Source organism: Octopus bimaculoides, chromosome 22, assembly GCF_046866305.1.
Source record: "Octopus bimaculoides isolate indiv1 chromosome 22, ASM4686630v1, whole genome shotgun sequence".
NCBI classification, from domain to species: Eukaryota; Metazoa; Mollusca; class Cephalopoda; order Octopoda; family Octopodidae; genus Octopus; species Octopus bimaculoides.
Window position 1 is genome coordinate 1,476,276 of NC_142949.1, and position 23,264 is coordinate 1,499,539.

Consider the following 23,264-nt stretch of genomic DNA (forward strand, 5'->3'; position numbering starts at 1 on the left):
TTAAGCCTGGTACTTATGCTATCTGTCCCTTTTGCCAAACCACTAAGTTACAGGGATGTAAACACATCAATGTCAATAAAATAAAGTACTAGTCAAGTACAGTGGTTCATACAATCAACAAACACCCATCCTACCATGACTATCATCACCTAATTTTCTGACCTTTGCCTGTGGCACAAGTTCTCATAAATGTTATCTGTAATCTCTTATCAATCATATTACATCCTGTACATCAGTGCTTCTCAAACTATCTGATGTGGCATACCAGCAGTTTTTTTTTTTTTTGACCAATATGCCAGGAACTGGTAATATTTCTTATTAATATTAATTTATACCAGATACAATATATATAATGAGTATAATAAAAGTTGACAATATTTTTATCGTATATTTATCTTGTAAACAAATAATACAATATTACATAAGCATTTTATAATGTCTTTTTAATTAATTAATTTTTTGTTTCTGTTTTGATTCTCTTCAGCATGATTATTTACTATCTCTGGTCTATTTCACGGTCACTTAAAGAAAACAATGCTGAACTGAAGAACACGCTTGACTATGTAAGTAATAATCTGACCAACAATTAAAATATTCTTGCTGTTGTAGTTGTTTTTGTCATCGTTGGAGATAAAGGCAGCGATGGTTGTGGTGGTGGCAGCGGTGGTGGTAGAAGCAAGCATCTAATTAAACAAGAATATTTTTCTTATTCATGTGCAACTTATACAATTCTCACTCATATTGTTAATGCGTACACACATATCTACAAATAATATGATCTTCTTTCAGTTCCCGTCCACCAGATCCACTTGCAAGGCCTTCACTGATCTGAGCCTATAGCAGAAGACACTTGCCTGAAGTGGCACACAGTGAAACTGAACCCCCAACCCATTTGGTTGAGAATCAAACTTCTTAACCACACGGAGCTGGTGCCTGTTAATACTAACAGTCCATTGCAAAACTGAAGATAACTTAGTGACCGTTCTTTTGTTATTGATTCTAATATCTAAAAAGTCTAAGGTGACGAACTGGCAGAACTGTTAGCATGCCAGGCAAAATGCTTAGCAGTGTTTCGTGAGTTCTGAGTTCAAATTCCACCAAGATCAACTTTGCCTTTCATACTTTCTGGGTTGATAAAATAAATACCAGTGCGAAATCATTTAAACCATTTTCGAGCTGACCACTCACTGGTCATTTCTTCACCAAATGTTTCAGCTGCTTAATGTCCTTTTCTTGAAGTTGAATAGCGAAATTGCTTGAATATCGCACTTTAACAGTTCCATTTCAAATGATTGTAACAACGATGAAAAAAAAAATCAATGTTAATTTATTGATGTATTTGGGCAAGTCTTTGTCTGTATTATCAGACAATTGCAAAAAAAATTCAAAACTCTGCAAAAATCCAGTACAAATTCTTTATGGTTCAAAACGTTGCTTACTTTTTACTCAACCCGATACAGATATCTATGTCACATGTTTGTCCCCGACCGCTGCTTGATAACCAGTGTAGGTATGTTTATGTCCCTTTAACCTAGCAGTTTGGCAAAGGAAACTGATTGAATAACTACCAGGCTAACAAAGAAAACAAGTACTGGGGACAATTAGTTCAACTAAAATTCTCCAACATGGTGCCCCAGCATGGCCACAGTCTAATGACTGAAATAAGATAACAAGATAGGATACAAAACAAATAAACATGCTAGGAACAAAAATAAAAATAATAAAACAAAACAAAACATTACTGGTTCTTGCTCAGTTATTTATTATTTATTTATTCTTTTTCAGGAACGAACAGAAGGTAAAAAGAAGGTTTATGCCATGGCAGATGGTAATTTCTGAAGAACTTTTATTTCTTTTTATCTATGTGCATGCAAGCATCTATAACTATATGTGCATGTGTGTGTGCGTGTATGTGCGTTTATATATTATATGTATGTATGTATGTCATTATTCAGTTTATTTCAAGATTTCTTGCCAATAGAGAAAGAGCTGGTTTCTAACCCAGATCCAAGGCTCCTTCATTGGAATTTCAACAACATCAACAGGGTACTTTTGTATGTATGTAATGTATTTGTGCAGATTCGTATGTTTTGCTTTATGTATGCATTCTCATGCATATAGCTACATATCTAGACATGCTCATAAATATTTAAATGATAAACTTCTGGAAAGTTTTACAAATTTTTACAGTTCCAGTGGTGGATTGGATCTGTCGTCTTCAAATCAGCTTTCTCCTTCCTGGTTTTGAGAAACCTAATTTCTCAAGATTGGCATTTAGGCAGTATGTTACATATCCCAGGGCCCCAACAATTACAGGTATAAACCTGAACTTGTAATCTGGATAAAATAACTGCAGATTTCTCAATAGTTAGGTGTTCTCTTTTTCACTGACCTTCAGCTTTATGTTAACATCTGCTGGGCAGCTGATTTCCACAACTGTGGACAGTTTCTCTTCTCTGTCCCAAATCATTATATCAGGTCTGTGGTTTTGCCACTTAAGTGAGTATCAAAAGTAAACTCAGATTCCAGATTTTGCTAATAAATAATATGCATGTTAATATTTTTAATGCAGCCAGGAGAGCTCAAACAGGTGAATCCTCCAACGTAACTGAAGGCTCTGGCAGAGAAACAACCCCTGGTAAAGAGATAACAGTTGATAGAGAGACGCTGGAAGCAACTCCTAATGAAAAATGTGACAGTAAGTAGATTTAACATTGGCGTCAAATTTTGGCGCAAGGCCAGTATTTTTCAAGGGAAGGACTAAGTCAATTTAATTGACCTCCGTGCTCAACTGATACTTATTTTATTGACCCATACCAGGTTCCTTTGTTTGTTTTGACTTAGTTTCTACAGCTGGATGATCTTCCTAACACCAGTTACTTTACAGAGTGTACTGGATGCCGTTTACATGGCCCCAGCACTAGTTCCTTTTATGTAGCACCAGTGCTTTTTATGTGACACCAGCGCCAATGTTTTCTGTGTGGCACTATCACTTACAGGGTCACCAAGTATCTTATAAGACAAAAGAAAAGACAAAAAAAGGCAAAACTCCCTCAACAGGGAGTGGGGAGTAGTATCGAGGTTGGAGTGGCTTTGTGCCAGTTAAGAGATTAAAAATATAGAGGGAGAGAGATAGGTGTCTTGATGTAGAGTAGATACATGCATACTCCAGTTGGAAAGGAAAGGAAAACGAGTTAAAGAGAGCAATAGGGAGAGAGATGGTGGCAAAGGTGTTTCAAGACATGCCCTCAAGGGACATTAGGGGTGGCGAGAATAAGTGAGGTGATACAGAAGTTTGAAGTGGGTGAGTGCGAAGGAAAGTGGTGATGTAGTAAATGATGGAGAGAAACTTAGATGTGTGGAGGTGGGGGTTGTGGTGGGTATGTGGGAGAAAGAAAGGTGATAGGAAATACGTGAGGTGCAAATGATGGGGAATAATACAGGGAAGAAAAGGCACAGAAAGGTGATTGGTAGAGAGAGTTGGCAGGGGAAGATGACGGGAAATGGAAGTTGTTTGGGATGGGGGAAGAGAGGTAACTGAGAAAGATGTAGTATGTGCTTATTCTGCTCCCAGGTGATAGAGAAGTGATGGATGTTAGGAGATGAAAAATGGAGGGTGGAAAGAATGATGAGAAAGAACCCCTCAAAGACAAGCATTACCAAAGTGGTTCAAAATACCAAATTTGCTGTGGTGGGCAGATCTTCTTCAGTGCAACAAGACACCAGATATCTCAGTTCTTTGTCATCTGCTTTGTAAGGGTCAGCATCTTGAAATCAACTTCCAATTCTTAGTACCATAGCTTCCTGGGTCTCCTTCTACAAGTTCCACCCACTTTAAGTGATTAGCATTTCTTTATGCAACTGGTCGCATCCATATGCATCACATGACCAAACCAGCACAGTCTTTTCTCTTGCACACTGCTTTTAATTCCTCTTTTTTCACAATACATTAGCACTCTGTTGCACACTCAGTGGAGCATACTAACTTCATTCCTCTCTAGTCTTGGCATGTTCTCTGCTTTCAAAGCCCACCTCTCACTATCATGTAGCATTTCAAAGCCCATGTCTCACTACCATGTAGCATTGCTGTTTCTACAAATGTATCATACTACCTTTTTTCACTCACAGAAAGAGACTTTTGGTTGCCAACAGAGGTAAAAGCTCCCTGAACTTTCTCCATACGGCTATTCCCATCCTCCATACGGCTATTCCCATCCTCCATACATATTGCATGTCCATACTGGTGCAGTATAATTCTCTGCCACCCCCACCCTTCTAAACCTTCAAAGTCTGTCTTTGCTTTTATTGTTCGGTCTACTTCCCTGTTCCAGCACCACATCACCGTTGGTTTGGCTGGAACTTTGTACCAGCCAGAGATTTGAACTGTAACCCTCAGTAGGTTAATCTATAACAACTTCCAGTTGTCCTTTTTGTTATGCATCTCTGTCCCCTTTTTGTTTGTCAAATGCTCTCATTAGAACTTTTCTAAATATCTGACTGTTCAGTGTATCTTTAAGTTTCTATCTCACTAATGTGAAACATATGAACATCCCTCAGAAATTTCCAGCAAACAGTGTTTTATGAATGAAATCTCTTGGGACATTTGTTCCATGTGTGTTACAAACACTCCCTTGTTGCTCTTTCTGTCAGAAATGCAATGAACTGATGATCGACTCATTGTAAAACCTGTAAACAACAATGTCATTAAACACAAACTAAATAAATATCAGCAACAGTTTTAACCCTGTTCTTTCTTCTCCATATCCAGGTGATGCAACAAAATTGACTAAAATTAAGAGAACTTCAAAAAATGTTTTGATTTCTGGAAATGTGGAACGGAAACAAGCATTTACACCAGGTGAGATAAATAAATAGTTCTTAACCAACATAGAGAGCTTCCATGCATGCAGTCACTCAATCTGAGAGAAATAATAACCCCAAATATCTCTTAAATCACATCCTACTCACTAATAAAGTCACTCACAAGGCTTTGGTCAGGTCAAGACACTTGCCCAAGGTACCATGCAATGGGTCTGAAACCAGAATCATGTGGTTGTGAAGCAAACTGCTTAACCACACAGCCATACCTGCACTTGTGTGTGTGTGTGTGTGTGTGTGTGTGTGTGTGTGTGTGTGTGTGTGTGTGCACGTTCATTATGTAAATCTATGTCTGTGTGTGTGTGTGTCTTAGTATATGTATGTCAGTGTATGTGAGAGTGTGTGTACGCCAGTGTATGTCAGAGTGTATGTTTACATGTTTCAGTCATTTGACTGCAGCCATGCTGGAGCACCACCTTTAGTCGAACAAATTGACCCCAGGACTTTGTCTTTGTAAGCCTAGTACTTATTCTATTGGTCTCTTTTGCTGAACCGCTAAGTTACGGCAACATAAACACACCAACATCGGTTGTCAAGTGATGGTGGGGGAAACAAACACAGACACACAAATATATATATATACATACATACATACATACATATATATCATCATCATCATCATCATCATCATCATCGTTTAACGTCCGCTTTCCATGCTAGCATGGGTTGGACGATTTGACTGAGGACTGGTGAAACCGGATGGCAACACCAGGCTCCAATCTAATTTGGCAGAGTTTCTACAGCTGGATGCCCTTCCTAACGCCAACCACTCAGAGAGTGTAGTGGGTGCTTTTACGTGTCACCCGCACGAAAACGGCCACGCTCGAAATGGTGTCTTTTATGTGCCACCCGCACAAGAGCCAGTCCAGGGGCACTGGCAATGATCTCGCTCGAAAACCCTACCAGGCCAGTCAGGCGGTACTGGCAACGGTCATGCTCAGGATGGTACATCTTATGTGCCACCCGCACAAGAGCCAGTCCAGGGGCCCTGGCAACGATCTCACTTGGCTTGCCGGGTCTTCTCACGCACAGCACATTTCCAAAGGTCTCGGTCAGTAGTCATCGCCTCAGTGAGGCCCAATGTTCGAAGGTCTTGCCTCACCACCTCAGCCCAGGTCTTCCTGGGCTTACCTCTTCCACGGGTTCCCTCAACTGTCAGGGAGTGGCACTTTTTCATGCAGCTATCCTCATTCATTCTCACCACATGTCCAAACCAGCGCAATCGTCTCTCTTGCACACCACAACTGATGCTTCTTATGTTCAGCTTTTCTCTCAAGATACTTACACTCTGATGGGTATGCACATTGACATTACACATCCAGCGGAGCATACTGGCTTCATTCCTTGCGAGCTTACGCATGATCTCAGCAGTCACAGCCCATGTTTCACTGCCATGTAGCATGGTTGTTCGTACACATGCGTCATACAGTCTGCCTTTTACTCTGAGTGAGAGTCCCTTTGTCGCCAGCAGAGGTAAGAGCTCTCTAAACTTGGCCCAGGCTATTCTTATTCTAGCAGTTACACTTTCAGCACACCCACCCCCACTACTAACTTGATCACCCAGATAGCGGAAGCTATCGACTACCTCTAGTTTTTCTCCCTGGAATGAGATAGAAGTTGTTTCCTGTTTGTTTACAGTGTTTATTGCACCTGAACATCTGCCACATACAAAAACTAACTTCGTAGTTAATCTGCCTTTGATATTGCTGCACCTCTTATGTGTCCATAGCTTGCACCGGGTACATCTTATAGAGTTACTACCTACTCCTTTACTGCATACTGAGCAGGGCCATCTACCTGAAGGGGTTTGTGTTTTATCTACCTTCCTACTTATTAGGATTTTGGTTTTTGCTAGGTTGACTCTAAGGCCCTTCGATTCTAGTCCTTGCTTCCACACCTTAAACTTCTCCTCTAGTTCTGATAGTGACTCCGCAATTAGTGCAAGGTCATCAGCATAGAGGAGCTCCCAGGGGCAACCTGTCTTGAACTCCTCTGTGATTGCCTGGAGGACTATGATAAATAAGAGGGGGCTGAGGACGGAACCTTGGTAGACCCCTACCTCTACCCGGAATTCATTGCTGTACTCATTTCCAACCCTCACCTTACTGGCAGCATCTCTGTACATGGCTCGCACAGCTCTCACTAACCATTCTTCTATCCCAAGTTTCCTCATTGACCACCAGATAAGGGATCGGGGGACCCTGTCAAAGGCTTTCTCCATGTCAACGAAAGCCAGGTACAGAGGTTTATCCTTAGCTAGGTATTTCTCCTGCAGCTGTCTCACTAGAAATAAGGCATCAGTAGTGCTTTTACCTGGCACGAACCCAAACTGCATCTCATCTAAATTGATTCGCTCCCTAATTAGTTGGGCTATGACCCTCTCCGTAACTTTCATAACCTGATCTAACAGCTTGATGCCTCTGTAATTATTAGTGTCTAAAGCGTCACCTTTACCTTTGTAGCAGTTGAATATGATGCTGCTACACCAGTCATTGGGTATGACTCCTTCGTGTAACACCTGGTTCGTAATACGGGTGACTAGGCTGTAGCCATATATATATATATATATATATATATATATATATATATACGACGGGCTTCTTTCAGGTTCTGTCTACCAAATCCACTTGCAAGGCTTTGGTCAGCCTGAGACTATAGTAGAGGACACTTGCCCAAGGTGCCATGCAGTGGGACTGAACCCAGAACCACATAGTTGGGAAGCAACCTTCTTACCACACAGCCACTCCTGTGCCTAGTTTCTTACCACACACTCATTATAGACACACACACACACACATATATTGTACTATTATAAAATAAAAGTGCCTGTGACTGCTCTTTGTGATACTAACACTCCTTATTTTGAAAATATCTCCAGTAACCGGATGTTTGATGACATTCCTGTATTCTTCCCACACACACACACACACTCACAAACAAATACATACATATCTGAACAGAGATTATATATATATATATATAATGATATTAGGGATAAAAATCCAAATTTACAGATAAAAACTCAATTAAATTCAATTTATCAAAAATTAAAATTAAATTAAGTTTCACAGTATAAATAGTTTCACACACACACACACACACATATATATGTGTGTGCATGTGTATATACATAGACATGTATGTATGTATGTATGTATGTGTACATATCATAGCAGACCTGGCTATGTCGTAAGAAGTTTGCTTCCCAACTGCATGGTTCTGAGTTCAATCCTAAAGCATGACACCTTGGCCAAGTGTCTTCTGCTATACCCCTGAGCTGGCACAAAGCCTTGTGAGTAGATTTGGTTGGTGGACACTGAAAGAAACTACCGTTTATATATACTGAATGAGTATAGCTTGGTAATATGTGCTATGCTTTCATTAACTGGTTTAGGTACCTAGTTAGTTGCAAGCAAACAAAGGCAGCCCCTTAAGTATCCCACCTTTTGACCCAACAACACAGCCAGGATGTGACAGCAGGAGGAAGAGAGAGTATTTTTGGAAGGTGGATAGAATACCTTGCTATTCTCCTAAATCCAGTCACAATAAAAAAAAATCTTCTGGTGGACATCAGATGCATCTAGGGGTGAAAACTAACCTCACAGAGGTAATTAAGGTGCACAAATGGGACAAGGCTATTGGAGAGGATGAATTCTGTTAGAGATGTTAAAAGTCTTAAATAAAGGAAGATATTCTCTGGCTGAATGATGTATGTCAGGTGATGTGGACTTCTGGAAAGACACCAAAGCAATGGCTATCCAAGGTGATAATACCAATTTTTTAAAAAGGGTGAGAAGGGAATGCTCTAATTACAGAGAAATCCCATTGTTGAGCGTCCCCAGTAAAGTCTACACTAAATGTCTGAGAAAGAGATGTAGGGAAAACATTGATCCAAGCTGACTGAGGTACAGTGTGGCTCTCTCTGGGATGCAGTGCAACCGATTAGATATTCACTCTGTGGCAGGTCTTTGAGAAATTGTGGGAATATTGTTAGATGTACACATGCTCTGTAGACCCCAAAAATACAAACAACCTTGTGCCATGAGATATAAATGTGGAGGTTTTTTGCAAGAATTTGCAATTAATGGACAATTTCTATTTGCTGTGAAGTCACTATATGAACGCCCAGGTGTTTGTATTCAGGTAAATGGTTTAAGTTTAAACCTTTCAACGTGGGTGTTGGAATTTGGTAAGGATCACCTTTTCTTAATTTTTATGGACTGGATTGACTCGTGCAACTGTTATGGAAGAGGTATTAATATCAATCAGTAGGTGTAAAATTGATTGCTGATATTTGCAGGTATATTTTTTTCATCTTTTACCTTTTACTTGTTTCAGTCATTAGACTGCAGCCATACTGGGGCACTGCCTTGAAGAAATTTTAGTCGAATGAATCAACCCCCAGTACATTTTTTTAAAAACCTGATACTTATTTTATCAATCTCTTTTTGTGGAACCACTAAGTTAAGGGGATGTAAACACACCAACACGAGTTGTAAAGCAGTGGTGGGGAAGGGGGACAAACACTAACACAAAGACACGCATGTATAGATATACATATACATGTATATACATACATATATATATACATAAATATATACATACATGTATATATATATATATATATATATATATATATATATATATATATATTTCACATTAAAATACTGACAGACAGCCAGACTAAACACTTACAAGTCTATATATATATTCTAAAACAAATATGAGATCTTTTTCTCATGTTCAGTATTTCTATTTCAACAGGTGATACCAAACGAAAGCAGAGGTGGGCACCTAAAGGTAAATCCCCTGCACCTCTTGTCCTATCACCAACCTCAGCTTCAACATTAATTTCACCCACAGCCAGATCACCAACTGCCAGAGCCAAAACACTGAATCCACCAACAGCTAACACAAAAATGGGATCCAGCATCATTTCTAAGAAACCACCATCATTGCCCAGTGTTCTGAACAAGAAGGTCAACCATGGAAGAGGCTTCAGCAGTAAATATACTTCAATGCTCCATGCTGACAGAGAAGCACAACGGTATATTATAACTCTTTTACTCTTTTACTTGTTTTAGTCATTTGACTGTGGCCATGCTGGAGCACCACCTTTAGTCGAATTAAATCGACCCCAGGACTTATTCTTTGTAAGCCTAGTACTTATTCTATCGGTCTCTTTTGCCGAACCGCTAAGCTATGGGGACATAGATGCACCAGCATCAGTTGTCAAGCGATGTATTTTTGCAGGGTATCTCACTCTAGTGGTAAGGAGGAAAATATTGGTTTCAAATTTTGGCACAAGGTCAGCAGTTATGTGGAGAGGAGCTGAGTTGATTACATCAACCCCCAGCACTCAACTGGTACTTATCTTATCAATCCTTGAAAGGGATGAAAGGCAAAGTCAACCCCAGTGGAATCTAAACTCAGCATGTAAGAATGGATAAACTGATGCTAAGCATTTAGCCTTGTCTGCTAATGATTCTACCAACTCACTGCCTTAGAAAAGAGAGAGAGAGAGAGAGAGAGGGGAAGATATTGATACCCTAAGACAGGAGTCTTGGTTCGTTATTTATTTATATATATATATATTGCCAATTTTTCATAGATACAAAAAGAATTCTGCTTTCTCTCTTTTTTCAGACTCAAGTATGAGACGCATTTAGATGAGATCAAGTTGGCCAAGCTGAAGAAGTTTCAACTGAACAGAGAAATCCGACATGTTGAAAATGAAATCTTACAATGGACGGTCAATTCAAGTGATGAGATCCCTACCGAAGATGGACAGTTTGATTCCTCACTTCACCATTCTTTACAACAGAGAAATAATCGTTCCGAAAGTAATGGAAGCATCACTGAAATGGCAGTCAATGCTGTTGCCTCATCTTCATCTGAAAGTAACTTTGGTCGGACTGCAAACAGTGGTACCAGAAGGCCAACTGACCGTTTGAGAAAGCGAAGCAGAGCAATGTTAACAAAGAGAAAACCTGTCGGCTATAGTGGTGGCAGCAGCAACAGACCGAAATCCCATGTGGATCATCAGTTTGAATCAAATATAGATCAGCACAAATCACACGTTGATCAAACTAGACCAGAAATTGATCCAGCCAGATCATATTTTGAACAAGCTGAATCATATAGTGATCAAGCTGGATCAAATATTGATCAGTCTGAATCCTATATTGATCAGAACAGATCAGATATTGATATGACAAAATCATATTTTCATAAACCAGGATCAAATTCTGATCAGTCAAAATTCATTATTGATCAGAACAGATCAGAGATTGATCCAATGAGATCATATTTTGATCAACCTAGATCATATATTGGTAAGCCTGGATCAAATACCAGTCACCCTGAATCGTATATTGATCAGCCTAGTTCATATATCGATCAGCCTGGTTCATATATCGATCAGCCTAGTTCATATATCGATCAGCCTAGATCACATATTCTTCAAGATGGAGCCAATGTTGATCATAATGGACCTTTTGGTGATTGGTCTGGGTCATTTCTTGGAGGGAGAAAAGATGCAGAAGGGTATGAACAAGGAGGGGGAGGAGGAGAATATGTAGGAAATGACAGTTACTTATCTAACAGCTACCAAGTTCCGACTAAGTTTGGTTTTACCAACTTTGCATTTGATAGAAACGGCAAAGAAGAAGATTGATGCTTTTCTATATTTTTGAGTTTTCCATTACCAGCATTATACCACCACCACAACACTACCAAAATACCACCTTCTCTAGCACCACAACACTAATATCATTGGCACTATCATAACACCATCTTTACCAGCACACCTACAACTTTGCAGGTACCAACATCATACAACACCACCAACATCATCAACACTACATCACAAATTTCATCATCACCACCACCAATACCACCACAGCACCACCAACACAATAACCAGCACACCTAAATTATAAACACTTTCAACAAAAGATTCCTCCTTAAATGTTGAACTTTTCTTCACAACAAAATTTATTCCATTTTGTGAACTTTGACCTATTTATCAAGTAACCCATCAAACTAATTGCTTGCCTGCCTTTTGGTAGAGAAGCAAATCGGCAGAGACAATAATATGTTTTACTTTGACTCCAGTTGAAGGACAAACCTGCCTGTATCACCGTCACTACTACAACAGATCAAGCACAGTATCAGCAGCAATTAACAAGAAACCATCAAAGCATCCACACTAATGAGAAGATAACCTGACTGTCATGTGTATGTAACACAGCGAGAAGGTAGATTTGACATGGGTCAGACAGCTACCTTCTCACTTTATTTATTTAGAACTAAACAGTGTAACAAGCCAAACTAAAAAATTGGTAGCTGACCATAAAATGTATCAAGTAGTGTTTGAAAATAAAATGCTTATCTTTTATATGATAGAATTGTCCACGATTTTTGTCATAGCAAACTTTACTTTTGTCACTCTCTTGCTTTTCATCATTACAAAAAAATATAGTGTTGATAACTGCGACGGTAAAATGCCAAGTTAGATGCTATACAGTAACTAAGTTGGTTCCTCACTGTTTTTAGTTCAAATTCAGCTTTTCTTCTTTCTCTCATTAATAAAATAAATACCAATCAAGGACCCCTTTTGAAGGAGATTTTTGTGGAAGACTAATTGTCCATACATTCAAATTTCTTCTCTCTCCATGTCACTGATGATGTCCAAGAAAATAGCAAGGATGACACAACTTGGCACCAGAGTCAGACCTGATACTGCAAGGTATCTCACCCAATGCTCAGGTGCAATGATTTCCAATTTGAGGGATGTCTTTCAACTGAATGAATTTTCCCACAGACTCCAGGCTTTTAAGATCTGTCTACTCAAATGAATTTTAAATTCAGCTCAGAATCTCCAAGCACTACCCAAGTGTCTATAGACCTTGTGTCTGGAACCACTTCTCCAACAATTCTGGTTTAGATTGCTGCTTTATTTTTAACAACGACAAAAGAACAATAAAAGGTAAAGTTGACCTCAGCAGAATTTGAACTCAGAATGCAGAGAGTTGGAACAAGTATCTCAAGGCTTTGTGTCCAACACTTCGATGACTTTGCCAGTTCAGCATAAAAAAGGCATAATAAACTGAACGTGTCAAGTGACCCTCACCTCTGACACGGAGTGAATGGATTTAGAATTATCAGTGGCTGGCATTCAGTTTTAATTCCTAGTTTTAAACATCTCACTTCATTTTGCTGATATTTCTCAGAGAAAGGCATGAACATCACAACTTTTGTGCCTTTCATAGAATACTGTTGTGTTTTTACAACCAAAGCAGAATTTACCAACTCCAAACATGTAAGAGTATGTGCATGTCTTTTTTACAAGCGTATGTATAAAGGCGAGAGAATGCGTAATTGTTGCTGTTTTTCACCTCATTTCAACCCTGATTGAGCCAACCTATGTTCAAAGACATTCCACCTATGACCATCTCACCTTCTCAGGCAAAGTGTATATAAAACTATATTACTTTATTTTACTATTATGAAGGAAAAGAGGGAGCCTTAGAGAAAAGTAATTACAGAGGTTATCAAATTGCTGGGTCAGGATATGAAAATTACAGAAAGGGTTATGGCTCACCTAATTAGAAAAAGGCTTAAGAGGAGATGCAGAATGGTTTTGGGACAAGAAGAAGCACTACTGATGCTCTCTCTCTAGTAAGGCAACTACAGGAGAAGTATTTAGCTAAAAGTAAACCACTGTACTTAACATTTATGAACGTGGAGAAAGCCTTTGGCAGAATCCCTCACTCCCTAATCTGGTGGTCACTCTGCAAGTTAGAAGTAGACATATGGCTAACAAGAGCTATCCAAGTCATGTACAGGTGAGAGTTCACAAAGGATACAATAGGCAGGTTAAAGTTCATCAGAGTTCAGTCCTCTCCTATTTATCATAGTCCACCCATCTACAAGCCATAGCAAAGGAGTTTCTGACTGGTTATCTGTGGGAGTTTCCCTAGGCTGATGACCTTATTTTCATAACTGAATCTGTAATAAAATTAGAAAAGAAATTCCTGGTATGGAAGCAAATCCTGGAATTAGAGGGCCTTAAAGTTAACTTAGCAAAACCAAAGTCTTAGTTAGTAGGGGAAAAAGACAGTATGTTAATCCCTTCAAGAAAATGGCCCTGTTCAATATGTAACAAGTGTGTTGGTTGAAATTCCATACAACGCACGCACACACGCACACACACACACACACACACACACACACACACACACACACACACACACACAATTACGTTCTTTCACTTCTGACATAGATAACATTATTATTGAGAATTCGTACAATAGTTGTATCTAAGACTACATTATCAAATACATTCTTTCTTTCAAAAAAAAAAAAAAATAATAAATAAGAACACCCGGTGCACATAGTGAAAGATATGGCTGCTATTTCTAGCAGTTTAAGCAACCATAAACAAGTGATAGATTCTTCATTAGCTCGCATCGATTCCATACTTACACCGCTGTGTGTCATCCTTAAAAGCATTGAAGCATCAGATCGCTCGGACTATAGCTATTATTTCTAGCAATTTAAGCAACCACAAACAAGTGATAGATTCTTCATCAGCTCGCATCGATTCCATACTTACACCGCTGTGTCATCCTTAAAAGCATTGAAATATCAGATCACTCGACTATAGCTATTATTTCTAGCAATTTAAGCAACCACAAACAAGTGATAGATTCTTCATTAGCTCGCATCGATTCCATACTTACACCGCTGTTTCATCCTTAAAAGCATTGAAGTATCAGATCACTCGGACTATAGCTATTATTTCTAGCAATTTAAGCAACCACACAGTCCATATAACAGATAGATTCTTCATTAGCTCGCATCGATTCCATACTTACACCGCTGTTTCATCCTTAAAAGCATTGAAGTATCAGATCACTCGGACTATAGCTATTATTTCTAGCAGATGAAGCAACCAAAAGTTGAGGATCTCTCCCTGGCTTATATCGATTCTATGTTATTTACTGCTGCGTCAGAGATCACACGATTGGAACAAATATAAAAAGGGACTAAGTTTATTGTTCACCGGTTTTAAAAAATAATTTCGAGCAGACGGTCATGGTTCACGCCTTCATCATCCACACACTTCTTCCAGGTTCGAGTCTTGTGCTGCATTCGTCGACATTCCGCCAGGATCCTTTAACTTCGTATGAGATCAAGGAATCGGGAAGCCGATGGCATTGCGTCCGGCAGGCCCAGTGGCAGTATGTCGCAGATGTGGTTCATGGCGAATACCAGTTCCGAAGAACCGTATCGGGACGATCATTGGACGAAGATCTAGCCAGAGCCACCAACATCGACAATGGCTTGGGGCTACCCGAACTGGAGTGTGGTGTCCTCAGGTTATCCGAACACGCTCCCTATGCCGACGAGAAGGTCATCGTTTGGTACGGAGCTGGCACCCTGGCTTTCAGTTTGGTCTGCGATAAAACCGAGAACCGACTCATCGCCGAAGTTATTCTCAAACACATAGTTCGCTATCTCCAGGTGGGTGCAGGTTCGCTTCATTTTTCTTCCCCACTTCCAATACCCTCATTCTTGTTATTGTTGTTTAGCTACACAGATGTATGATGACGTTCCAGCCATGACCATCCAGGTCTTTTTCTTTTATTATCATCGTGCATTATCCCTCTCGGACTGCTATATAATCCATTGACTCCGCCCCTTTTTTTAAGACGATGAGATTTGGTAGGGACAGATTCCGCCGCTCTTTCTAGTAGGGTCCTTCGTTGGTTCTTTCCGTCGAAAAGTCGAAAGGGCGCATATAAAGTTATGTGTGGGTCTAGAATTGGTGAGTGTATATATATATATATATATATATATATATATAGGCAGTTTAGACATGTATGTGCACTGAATGGGTGTAGAATCAATATGTACAATAGGGTTACAATGTGTGTGTGTGTGTGTATACATAAATATATACATATCTATCTGTCTGTCTATAAATCTCTCTCTCTCTCTCTCTCTCTCTCTCTATATATATATATATATATATATATGGGGGGGGGAGCATTCTTGCCATGACGACCTCCTCTTACTTAAGAACTAGTCAACCTCTGCACTACTGAACTGCATTATCAAATCAACTGTCTTTTTTTTTTTTAATACGATGTGGTGTATTGATTTGATGAAAATTTGGTTGCCATTTCTTGTAGGCCGTGTAATCACATGGAGATTCTCCTATCTGTCTGGGGTGAAGTGCATCCACGATGTTTTAGCATGTTGTAACATGTAAAGTGACCTGTTAACTCGAATATAAACATTGACTGTCATGTAGATTGACAAGAGAGTTTGTACACATTGATTGAATCGGCGAGTTGGCAGAAACGTTAGCACGCCGGGCGAAATGCTTAACGGTATTTCGTCTGTCTTGACGTTCTGAGTTCAAATTCCGCCGAAGTCGACTTTGCCTTTCATCTTTTCGGGGTTAATAAATTAAGTACCAGTTGCGTATTGGGTCGATCTAATCGACTAGCCCCCCTTCCCCCAAAATTTCGGGCCTTGTGCCTAGAGAAAAAAGAAAATATTGATTGAATATACTGGTATATACGGTGGTGAACACCGATTGGAAACGGTATATTGGTGTCTGCTGGAGAGACTGGCAATAGTCATGGTTTGAATGTCTTTCATCATCAGTTTAGTCTCCCAGGATTGACCTGAAGTCAAACAAAATTTCCCTTTCATTTTATTTTTCTCTGTCTTTTTCTACATTTCATTCTTTCTCCTGTCGTCTGCTTTCTTCCTTTCGTTTATCTCCCACCTGTCTTTTTTCTACATTCCATTCTTTCTTCCATCGAATGTTACTTTTCATTCTTTCTCCTACTTTTCTCTCTTCCTTCTATCATTTACATTATTTCATTCTTATGTTTGCCTCTTACTTTCTTCATTCTGTCGTTCGTTTCCTTTCTATCGTCTGCTTTCTGTCGTCTGCCTATTGCTTACCTTTCTTCTCTCATTTTCTCTCCCTTACCTTGTGACATTAAGCAGACAAAACAAATCTTTCTATGAATAATTTGTCCCTATAGAAGAATTTAAATTTAGCATAGCGAGTCGCTGGATGAACGACTTCCAGAAATAGCAGCCAAATTAAATTAATGAAATCTTATCTATACTAAAAAACAGACTGGTCATGTCTGTAATAGTTTTGTCAACGCAGAGGATATATGGTCGATATGTTTACTGGTTATAAGTTGTGTTTATCATGTGACTATAAAGATGGGTGTAACATCGTTGTGTATCTTGTGACTCGATAAATACAGTGTGCCTGTTTTTACAGTATAGACCCAGTTTAACATGTCACAGTGCAGATAGTGGTGGTGGTTGTGGTGGGGTTACTATTTTACTTTTTAACTTTTTACTTGTTTCAGTAGTTGACCTACGGCCATGCTATAGCACACGTCGGAGTCTCTAGTCGATTAAATCGACTCTGCATTTACACGTCGTCTGGTCCTTAATCTGTCGGTCTCTTTTGCCTAAATGCTATGTTACAAGGACGTACACGAACAGAACCACCATTACGATTATAAAGACTTTTGTAAGGAAAATCTTTTCCAAGGGGTTGGGGAGAGGACTTCGTAAAATTCACAAAATCCGAGCTTTTCCTTCGTAACTTTTAGGAAAATGGGTTCTTTTACAATGAAATTTTATAGAAATACCTTTCAAACGGCATACATACAGACAGACTTAGGGACTTCCACTCTTGTTTCCGTTTACCGAATTCACTGACAAAGCGTTGATCGGTCTGAGACTATAAGTAGAAGACTCTTAGCCAAGGTGCTGTGCAATGGGGTGGACGTGAGTAGATTATTCTAACCACACAGCCATGCCCACCACCATAAAAACCATGGTACCCCCATCACATGCATGCATTCGCATTTGAATAGAATCGGAAATTTGTGCACCAAAAATTATTTTCTTCGTAGATGTATGTTTGAAGAATCATAGAAAACAAACAGGCAAAAACAAGAAAAGGAGAAAAATGAGTTTCGTTGGGTCTCTCTCCATTTTCCTGTAATGTTTTTAAAAGTTTTTACTTTTCGAATACTTTTTAAATTTATGTTACATGTAATTTGAAAAAAATCACAATTTCAGATTCTTGAAACATAGATGTAAAAAAAATTTTTTCAAAAGAAAGTAAAACCTCGAAAATTACATAAAGTGGGCCAAAAGATCTACCCCCTCCACACATTCTATTTCATATTTATTTTTCAAAGAATCTGAATTTACAATGCTTAAAACATCTGCACTAGAAGAAATTATGGTTAATGTTTATATCTTGACCCGGAAATGAAACTCCAAAAAATATATTGGAATGGGTGTAAAACAATGTCTAGGAAACGAATATAAAAAAAAATGTGCGCAAAGCAACGGGAAGGGGGGACTTCGGAAAATTCCAAAGATCCGAGCTTTTCCTTCGTAACTTTTAGGAAAATGGAGTTTTTTTCAATGAAATTTTATAGAAATACTTTTCAAACGGCATACATTAAGATTATAAAGTAATTTGTGTGGAAAATCTTTTCCAAGAGGGTGGGAAGAGAACTTCGGAAAATTCACAAGTTCTGAGCTTTTCCTTCGTAACTTTTAGGAAAATGGGAGTTTTTTTCAATGAATTTTTATAGAAATGTTTTGGCTTCATTTTTGTTTCATTTTATCTTCAATTATTTTTACTCTTTCTTTTTAACCCTTCCGTAGTTATTCTCATTCACTTGTTATTACTTTCTCTTCTTCTCTCTCTCTCTCTCTCTATCTATCTATCTATATGTGTGTGTGTGTATAAGAAGGGATGACCACTAAGTGGACATCCTATATGCTAGAAAGAGGTCCATATTTTAAGATGACATTTTGCAGAAATACGTTTTCTAGAGTGTGGAATTACATTAGATTGAAAAATCAAAGTTTGAAAAGAACAATAAACGAATGCTGAGGTTATAAAAATTAGTGGTAACGATGTCTGGACAAAAAGGAAACCATGTTAGTGTTTGTTTGAAACAAGTGAAAGTGTATTAAAACAATATCTTTTATCTACCTGCTAAAATTACTGGATATATAGATCCCAGGGTATATAATCCTTAAGCTGCAAAACAGTTTTGAAATAGCATCAAGTGTTTCCATTTTCCTTTAGTAATTTTTCGCGCCAAAATTTTAAGCAGGTAACAAGAACTCTTCGATTTCGTGTGGAGAGAGGGGGGAGAGAGGGGGGAGAGAGGGGGGAGAGGGGGGAGAGAGAGGGGGAGAGAGAGGGAAAGAGAGAGGGAAAGAGAGAGGGGGAGAGAGTGAGTGGATAAAGATGTGTTTTGTCATTTATGTATTCTTTTTTTTTTTTTTTGCCTGTAAAATATAAATTTTGAAATGCAAATTTTTTTTTTGCATATTCGGAATCTCCGCCCTCAATAGAGTGTGTTCATTTACAAAATAAAACCCCAAAAAATATCCCAAAGGGGGTGCGATCCATCATCTTAACCGAGTATGTGGAGATTACAATAGCTTGCCAAATTGTCAGTCATAACAGTAGTTCCTGGAAGAACGTTTGTCCGATAAGATTCTCCAATGTCTCTGTACTCCTGTCGGGTACACGTTGAAGAAATCCTTTTTCTGGGTGTGGTGTCATAACATCCGACAAACCAAGTTTTGCGACACATTCGTCCTACATTGTTCTTGCTATTGAAGAACAAGCTTTCATCGAACTCCACCATTACGATTATAATGACATTTGTGGGGAAAATCTTTTCCAAGGAGGTAGGGAGAGGACTTCGTAAAATTCACAAAATCCGAGCTTTTCCTTTTAGGAAAATGGGTTCTTTTTCAATGAAATTTTATAGAAATACCTTTCAAACGGCATACATACATCCTAAAAAGTTGCGAAGGAAAAGCTCATATCTTGTGAATTTTCCGAAGTCCTCTCGCCACCCTCTTGGAAAAGATTTTCCCTATAATGTCCTGCAGTAATTTTGCCGAACAAACATATTTACAGAACTGGTACCACTGAACGGCAGCTTTTATATCATTGCAATTCATTCTTGCAGATATCGTCAGAGCCAATCCGAAAATAAATTCAAACACTAAATGAAAAATTACATATGACAGCTTAGAGTTTTCTGTAAATCTACCTTTCCTAATGGAATGAGTTTTTTCTTTTACATTTAGCGTACTTTCTATTGACAAACCCTTTCAATAGAACGACTAGAATTTTGAAAATTCATCGAATATGTGCAAGCAGACGGTTTTTTCATTGGCAATATGTTTTGTCTTCAGATAATCTATAATGTTCTCTGGTGCAAGGTAACAGTAAAAATTCCAATCTGGGTGTACACAATGTTAAATAAATTCGGAAAAATAGCAACAGCTGCTTCTTTTTAAAGGGTACAAATATTATGAAGAAGATGTTGATGATTGTTGCTGTTGGGATGGTTCACACACACACACACATATCTACACATAGACGCACGTAGATAAACATAGACGAAGTCCCATTTTGGAAGTATGTTAAAGTTTTTAGTAGACGTATGACGGAGAATTATTCAATATCGTGTTCACTTCTATGAGAATCGCTTACCTTCAAAGCGAAAAAACAAGACCGACGTATACAACAGGTATATACAACACACTGTTTCACTTGTTTTAGCCGTTCATTGTCTGTGAGCCGTAGAGATTGTTTCGCGCGGGCACCCGAGGGGGTGTGGATCAATTTTGGGTTTTTTCAGGGTGCAACTATTCCTTATGCATTCCAAAACCGACTTGTCGATTTTCACGTATGGGGTATCAAAAGATTCTGTACTATTTCCACTATTAACTAAACTTGGATCTTTCTGATTTGACGGGCAACGCTTTTCATTAATGTTTTATGAAGTGTTTAGATCCTTTTATTCTAGCTTAAAATCCGCACTCCATGCAGACTTTTCAGCTGGCTCCTACGTAGGGCTAATTGTGTTTACAGCCCCAAACTAAAGGCAGCTAAATAGCATAGCTATAATACACCGGCTAAACTTCGATATAAATATCGAAAGATCACCAATACATCTATAATGACTATGCCTCAAAAATAATCAAGGTGCTGCTTTTCTTTTTTTGACTAACTTGTGAAAATAAGCTGAGTGGCCTTTCCCATAGACACTCAACATTTTTAATTGGTCCCTTTTGACATCACAAAGTATATTATAGAGTATAATTGCTTACTGACAATTCTGGGCAAAGAAATCCCTCCAAAATATCTTTCATACAATACTCCCCCTCTACCATCCAGAGACTTTCCAATTAGTAATCTATATTCCCTTGCTTTGATCTTTTATTTATTTTACTTTTAAATTTCCGTAACCAGTCTGATTCCATGCCATATTGAACCTCTTTGCTTCACTTATCTGATCAAAATTCATATTATTGTTATTATTATTATTATTATTATTATTATTATTATTATTATTATTGATAATCATGTGTTTGTTTCTTTCAGGAATATCTGCTGGTGTTTAGCCAACCGTCAGAGATTCTAAACAAAGCCGACTGTATCATTCAGATTCTACAGCAGTTAATACCAGATGGCTTGTTATTATTTAGGTGTCAACGTGTTATGAGACAACTTGAGAAAGAACTTGATAGTTCAATGAAACAGGTGGACTGATATGTCTGATTTAATGGCAGGTGTTCTTTGAATGTCAGTGTTTGACAGCACACACACACACACACACACACACATGTACACACTCACACACACACATATATATAGATATATATGTATGTATGTATGTATATGTATTTATGCATATATATATATATGTATATATGCTGTAATGTTAAGTAGTATTATGTGTTAGTTATGCTGCCATATCTCTGCAGTTTAACCATTGTGGATGGTTCAAATGACATGTGATGACCTATTCATGTGTGTACATAGCCATCTTTAAAAATAGAGTAGACCATCACATACTTTTTGAATGATCCACAATGGAGAAACTGTACAGTAATGAAAGCAGAAAGAACCCATTACACTCTTCAGCACACACACACACACACACACACACACACACACACACATATTAGATATTTATACATAACAGCACTGTAACATTCTATGGGCTGTGCAATACCAAATACATATTTAACCAAATATTATTATGGATATTATATGAATAAGAACAAATTCATATTTAAACAAATTTTATGAAGAAAGCAAATTTTCACCAAAGATGAATTTGAAAATATTATACACTGTATAAATTATAAGGAATATAAACGAGTGTATATTGGGTCATATATTACTTAAATAAGAACAAATTCATTAAAAAAAAAAAAAAATGAGTTTTCATCAAATATGTAAATCTAAAAATATCAACACTGCATCTTATACCTGCAATGTAAATGTATATATGTGTGAGTGTGTGTGTGTGTGTGTGTGTGTGTATATATATATAATATATATATAATGGGTATATTTTTGATTAAATATACATGAATAAGTGAATGTTTTCATATAACCAGAACTGATGTTTAATATCTGATTAAGTTAATGTTAACATATTTAATGCAGTGGGAATTAAAAAGCTAATTAAAAGTATTTATGCTGTGAAGAAAATACAACATTATTTAATGAATAATACCATGTTAATTTTATTCACAGTAAATATGAGAGACAACTCCAGATATGGTTTGATCTTATAAGCCCTCCTCAGTGAAGCTGAGACTTCATGTACTTACCAAAGTAGTGATGGGAGAATCACTAGATATATATATTATGGTGCATGAGTACATGTAAAAAGATTAGTATATTTCAGAGAATACATCACTCGGTAGTTTTTAACTCAACTATTGTTTTTTCGTGGATAACATCTCTGTGTATATTTATTCTCTAAAACAAATAGCTGTGGTGTAGTATCCTAATATTATACAAATACATATATGTTTGATCAAATATTACATGAGCAGGAGAAAAGATTTTCATAGCTTCATCACTGATGTTTGCTACAAGCTGTGCAATATCCAAATATCTTATGATTTTTCTGAGTGACTAACTAAAATGTAAAGATGGTATCAAAATCTGTATATGTTACTTTACTGGCCATGTAATATTTTAAATATTACACAGCCAGTAAAGTAACATATACAGATTAATTGTATGAAGTAGGGAATGTCAAACCAAATATTACCAAAACCATTGTGTTTATATTTGACTTTTGCCTCTCATCCCTCCATGGGTGATAAAACAAGTACCGATTGTCTATATCCCACCCTTACAGATTCATAGCCTTGTGCCAATGTAAAAATATTTATTACATAAATTAATGTATTTTTGAACAAATATATATATATATATAAATTAAATGTATGTTTGACCAAATGGATGCTCATCC

General features: G+C 37.9%; 2 protein-coding genes across 2 annotated transcripts in view; both read left to right on the forward strand.

The window, feature by feature from the left end:
- LOC106867757 (uncharacterized) overlaps positions 1-12,277 on the forward strand; it is a 74,733-nt gene extending 62,456 nt beyond the window's left edge. The window contains exons 19-24 of the mRNA XM_089339841.1: positions 485-563; positions 1,786-1,828; positions 2,573-2,698; positions 4,769-4,858; positions 9,643-9,925; positions 10,525-12,277. Coding sequence (XP_089195967.1) covers positions 485-563; positions 1,786-1,828; positions 2,573-2,698; positions 4,769-4,858; positions 9,643-9,925; positions 10,525-11,554 — 1,651 coding nt within the window. The 3' untranslated portion in view covers positions 11,555-12,277. The remainder of the gene's footprint in view (positions 1-484; positions 564-1,785; positions 1,829-2,572; positions 2,699-4,768; positions 4,859-9,642; positions 9,926-10,524) is intronic.
- A 2,364-nt stretch (positions 12,278-14,641) lies between these two features.
- Positions 14,642-22,116, forward strand: LOC106867753 (AP-5 complex subunit sigma-1). Its single transcript, XM_014912719.3, has 2 exons — positions 14,642-15,408; positions 21,371-22,116. Exons 1-2 carry the CDS (start codon positions 14,980-14,982, stop codon positions 21,536-21,538), a joined length of 597 nt encoding a protein of 198 aa, XP_014768205.1. The 5' UTR covers positions 14,642-14,979; the 3' UTR covers positions 21,539-22,116.
- The last annotated feature ends 1,148 nt before the right edge of the window (positions 22,117-23,264 follow it).

Coding starts and splice junctions, on each gene's coding strand:
- LOC106867753 (XM_014912719.3), top strand. CDS start 14,980: ATGGTTCACGCCTTCATCATCCACACACTTCTTCCAGGTTCGAGTCTT. Junction 15,409..21,370: donor ACATAGTTCGCTATCTCCAG/GTGGGTGCAGGT, acceptor TGTTTCTTTCAG/GAATATCTGCTGGTGTTTAG.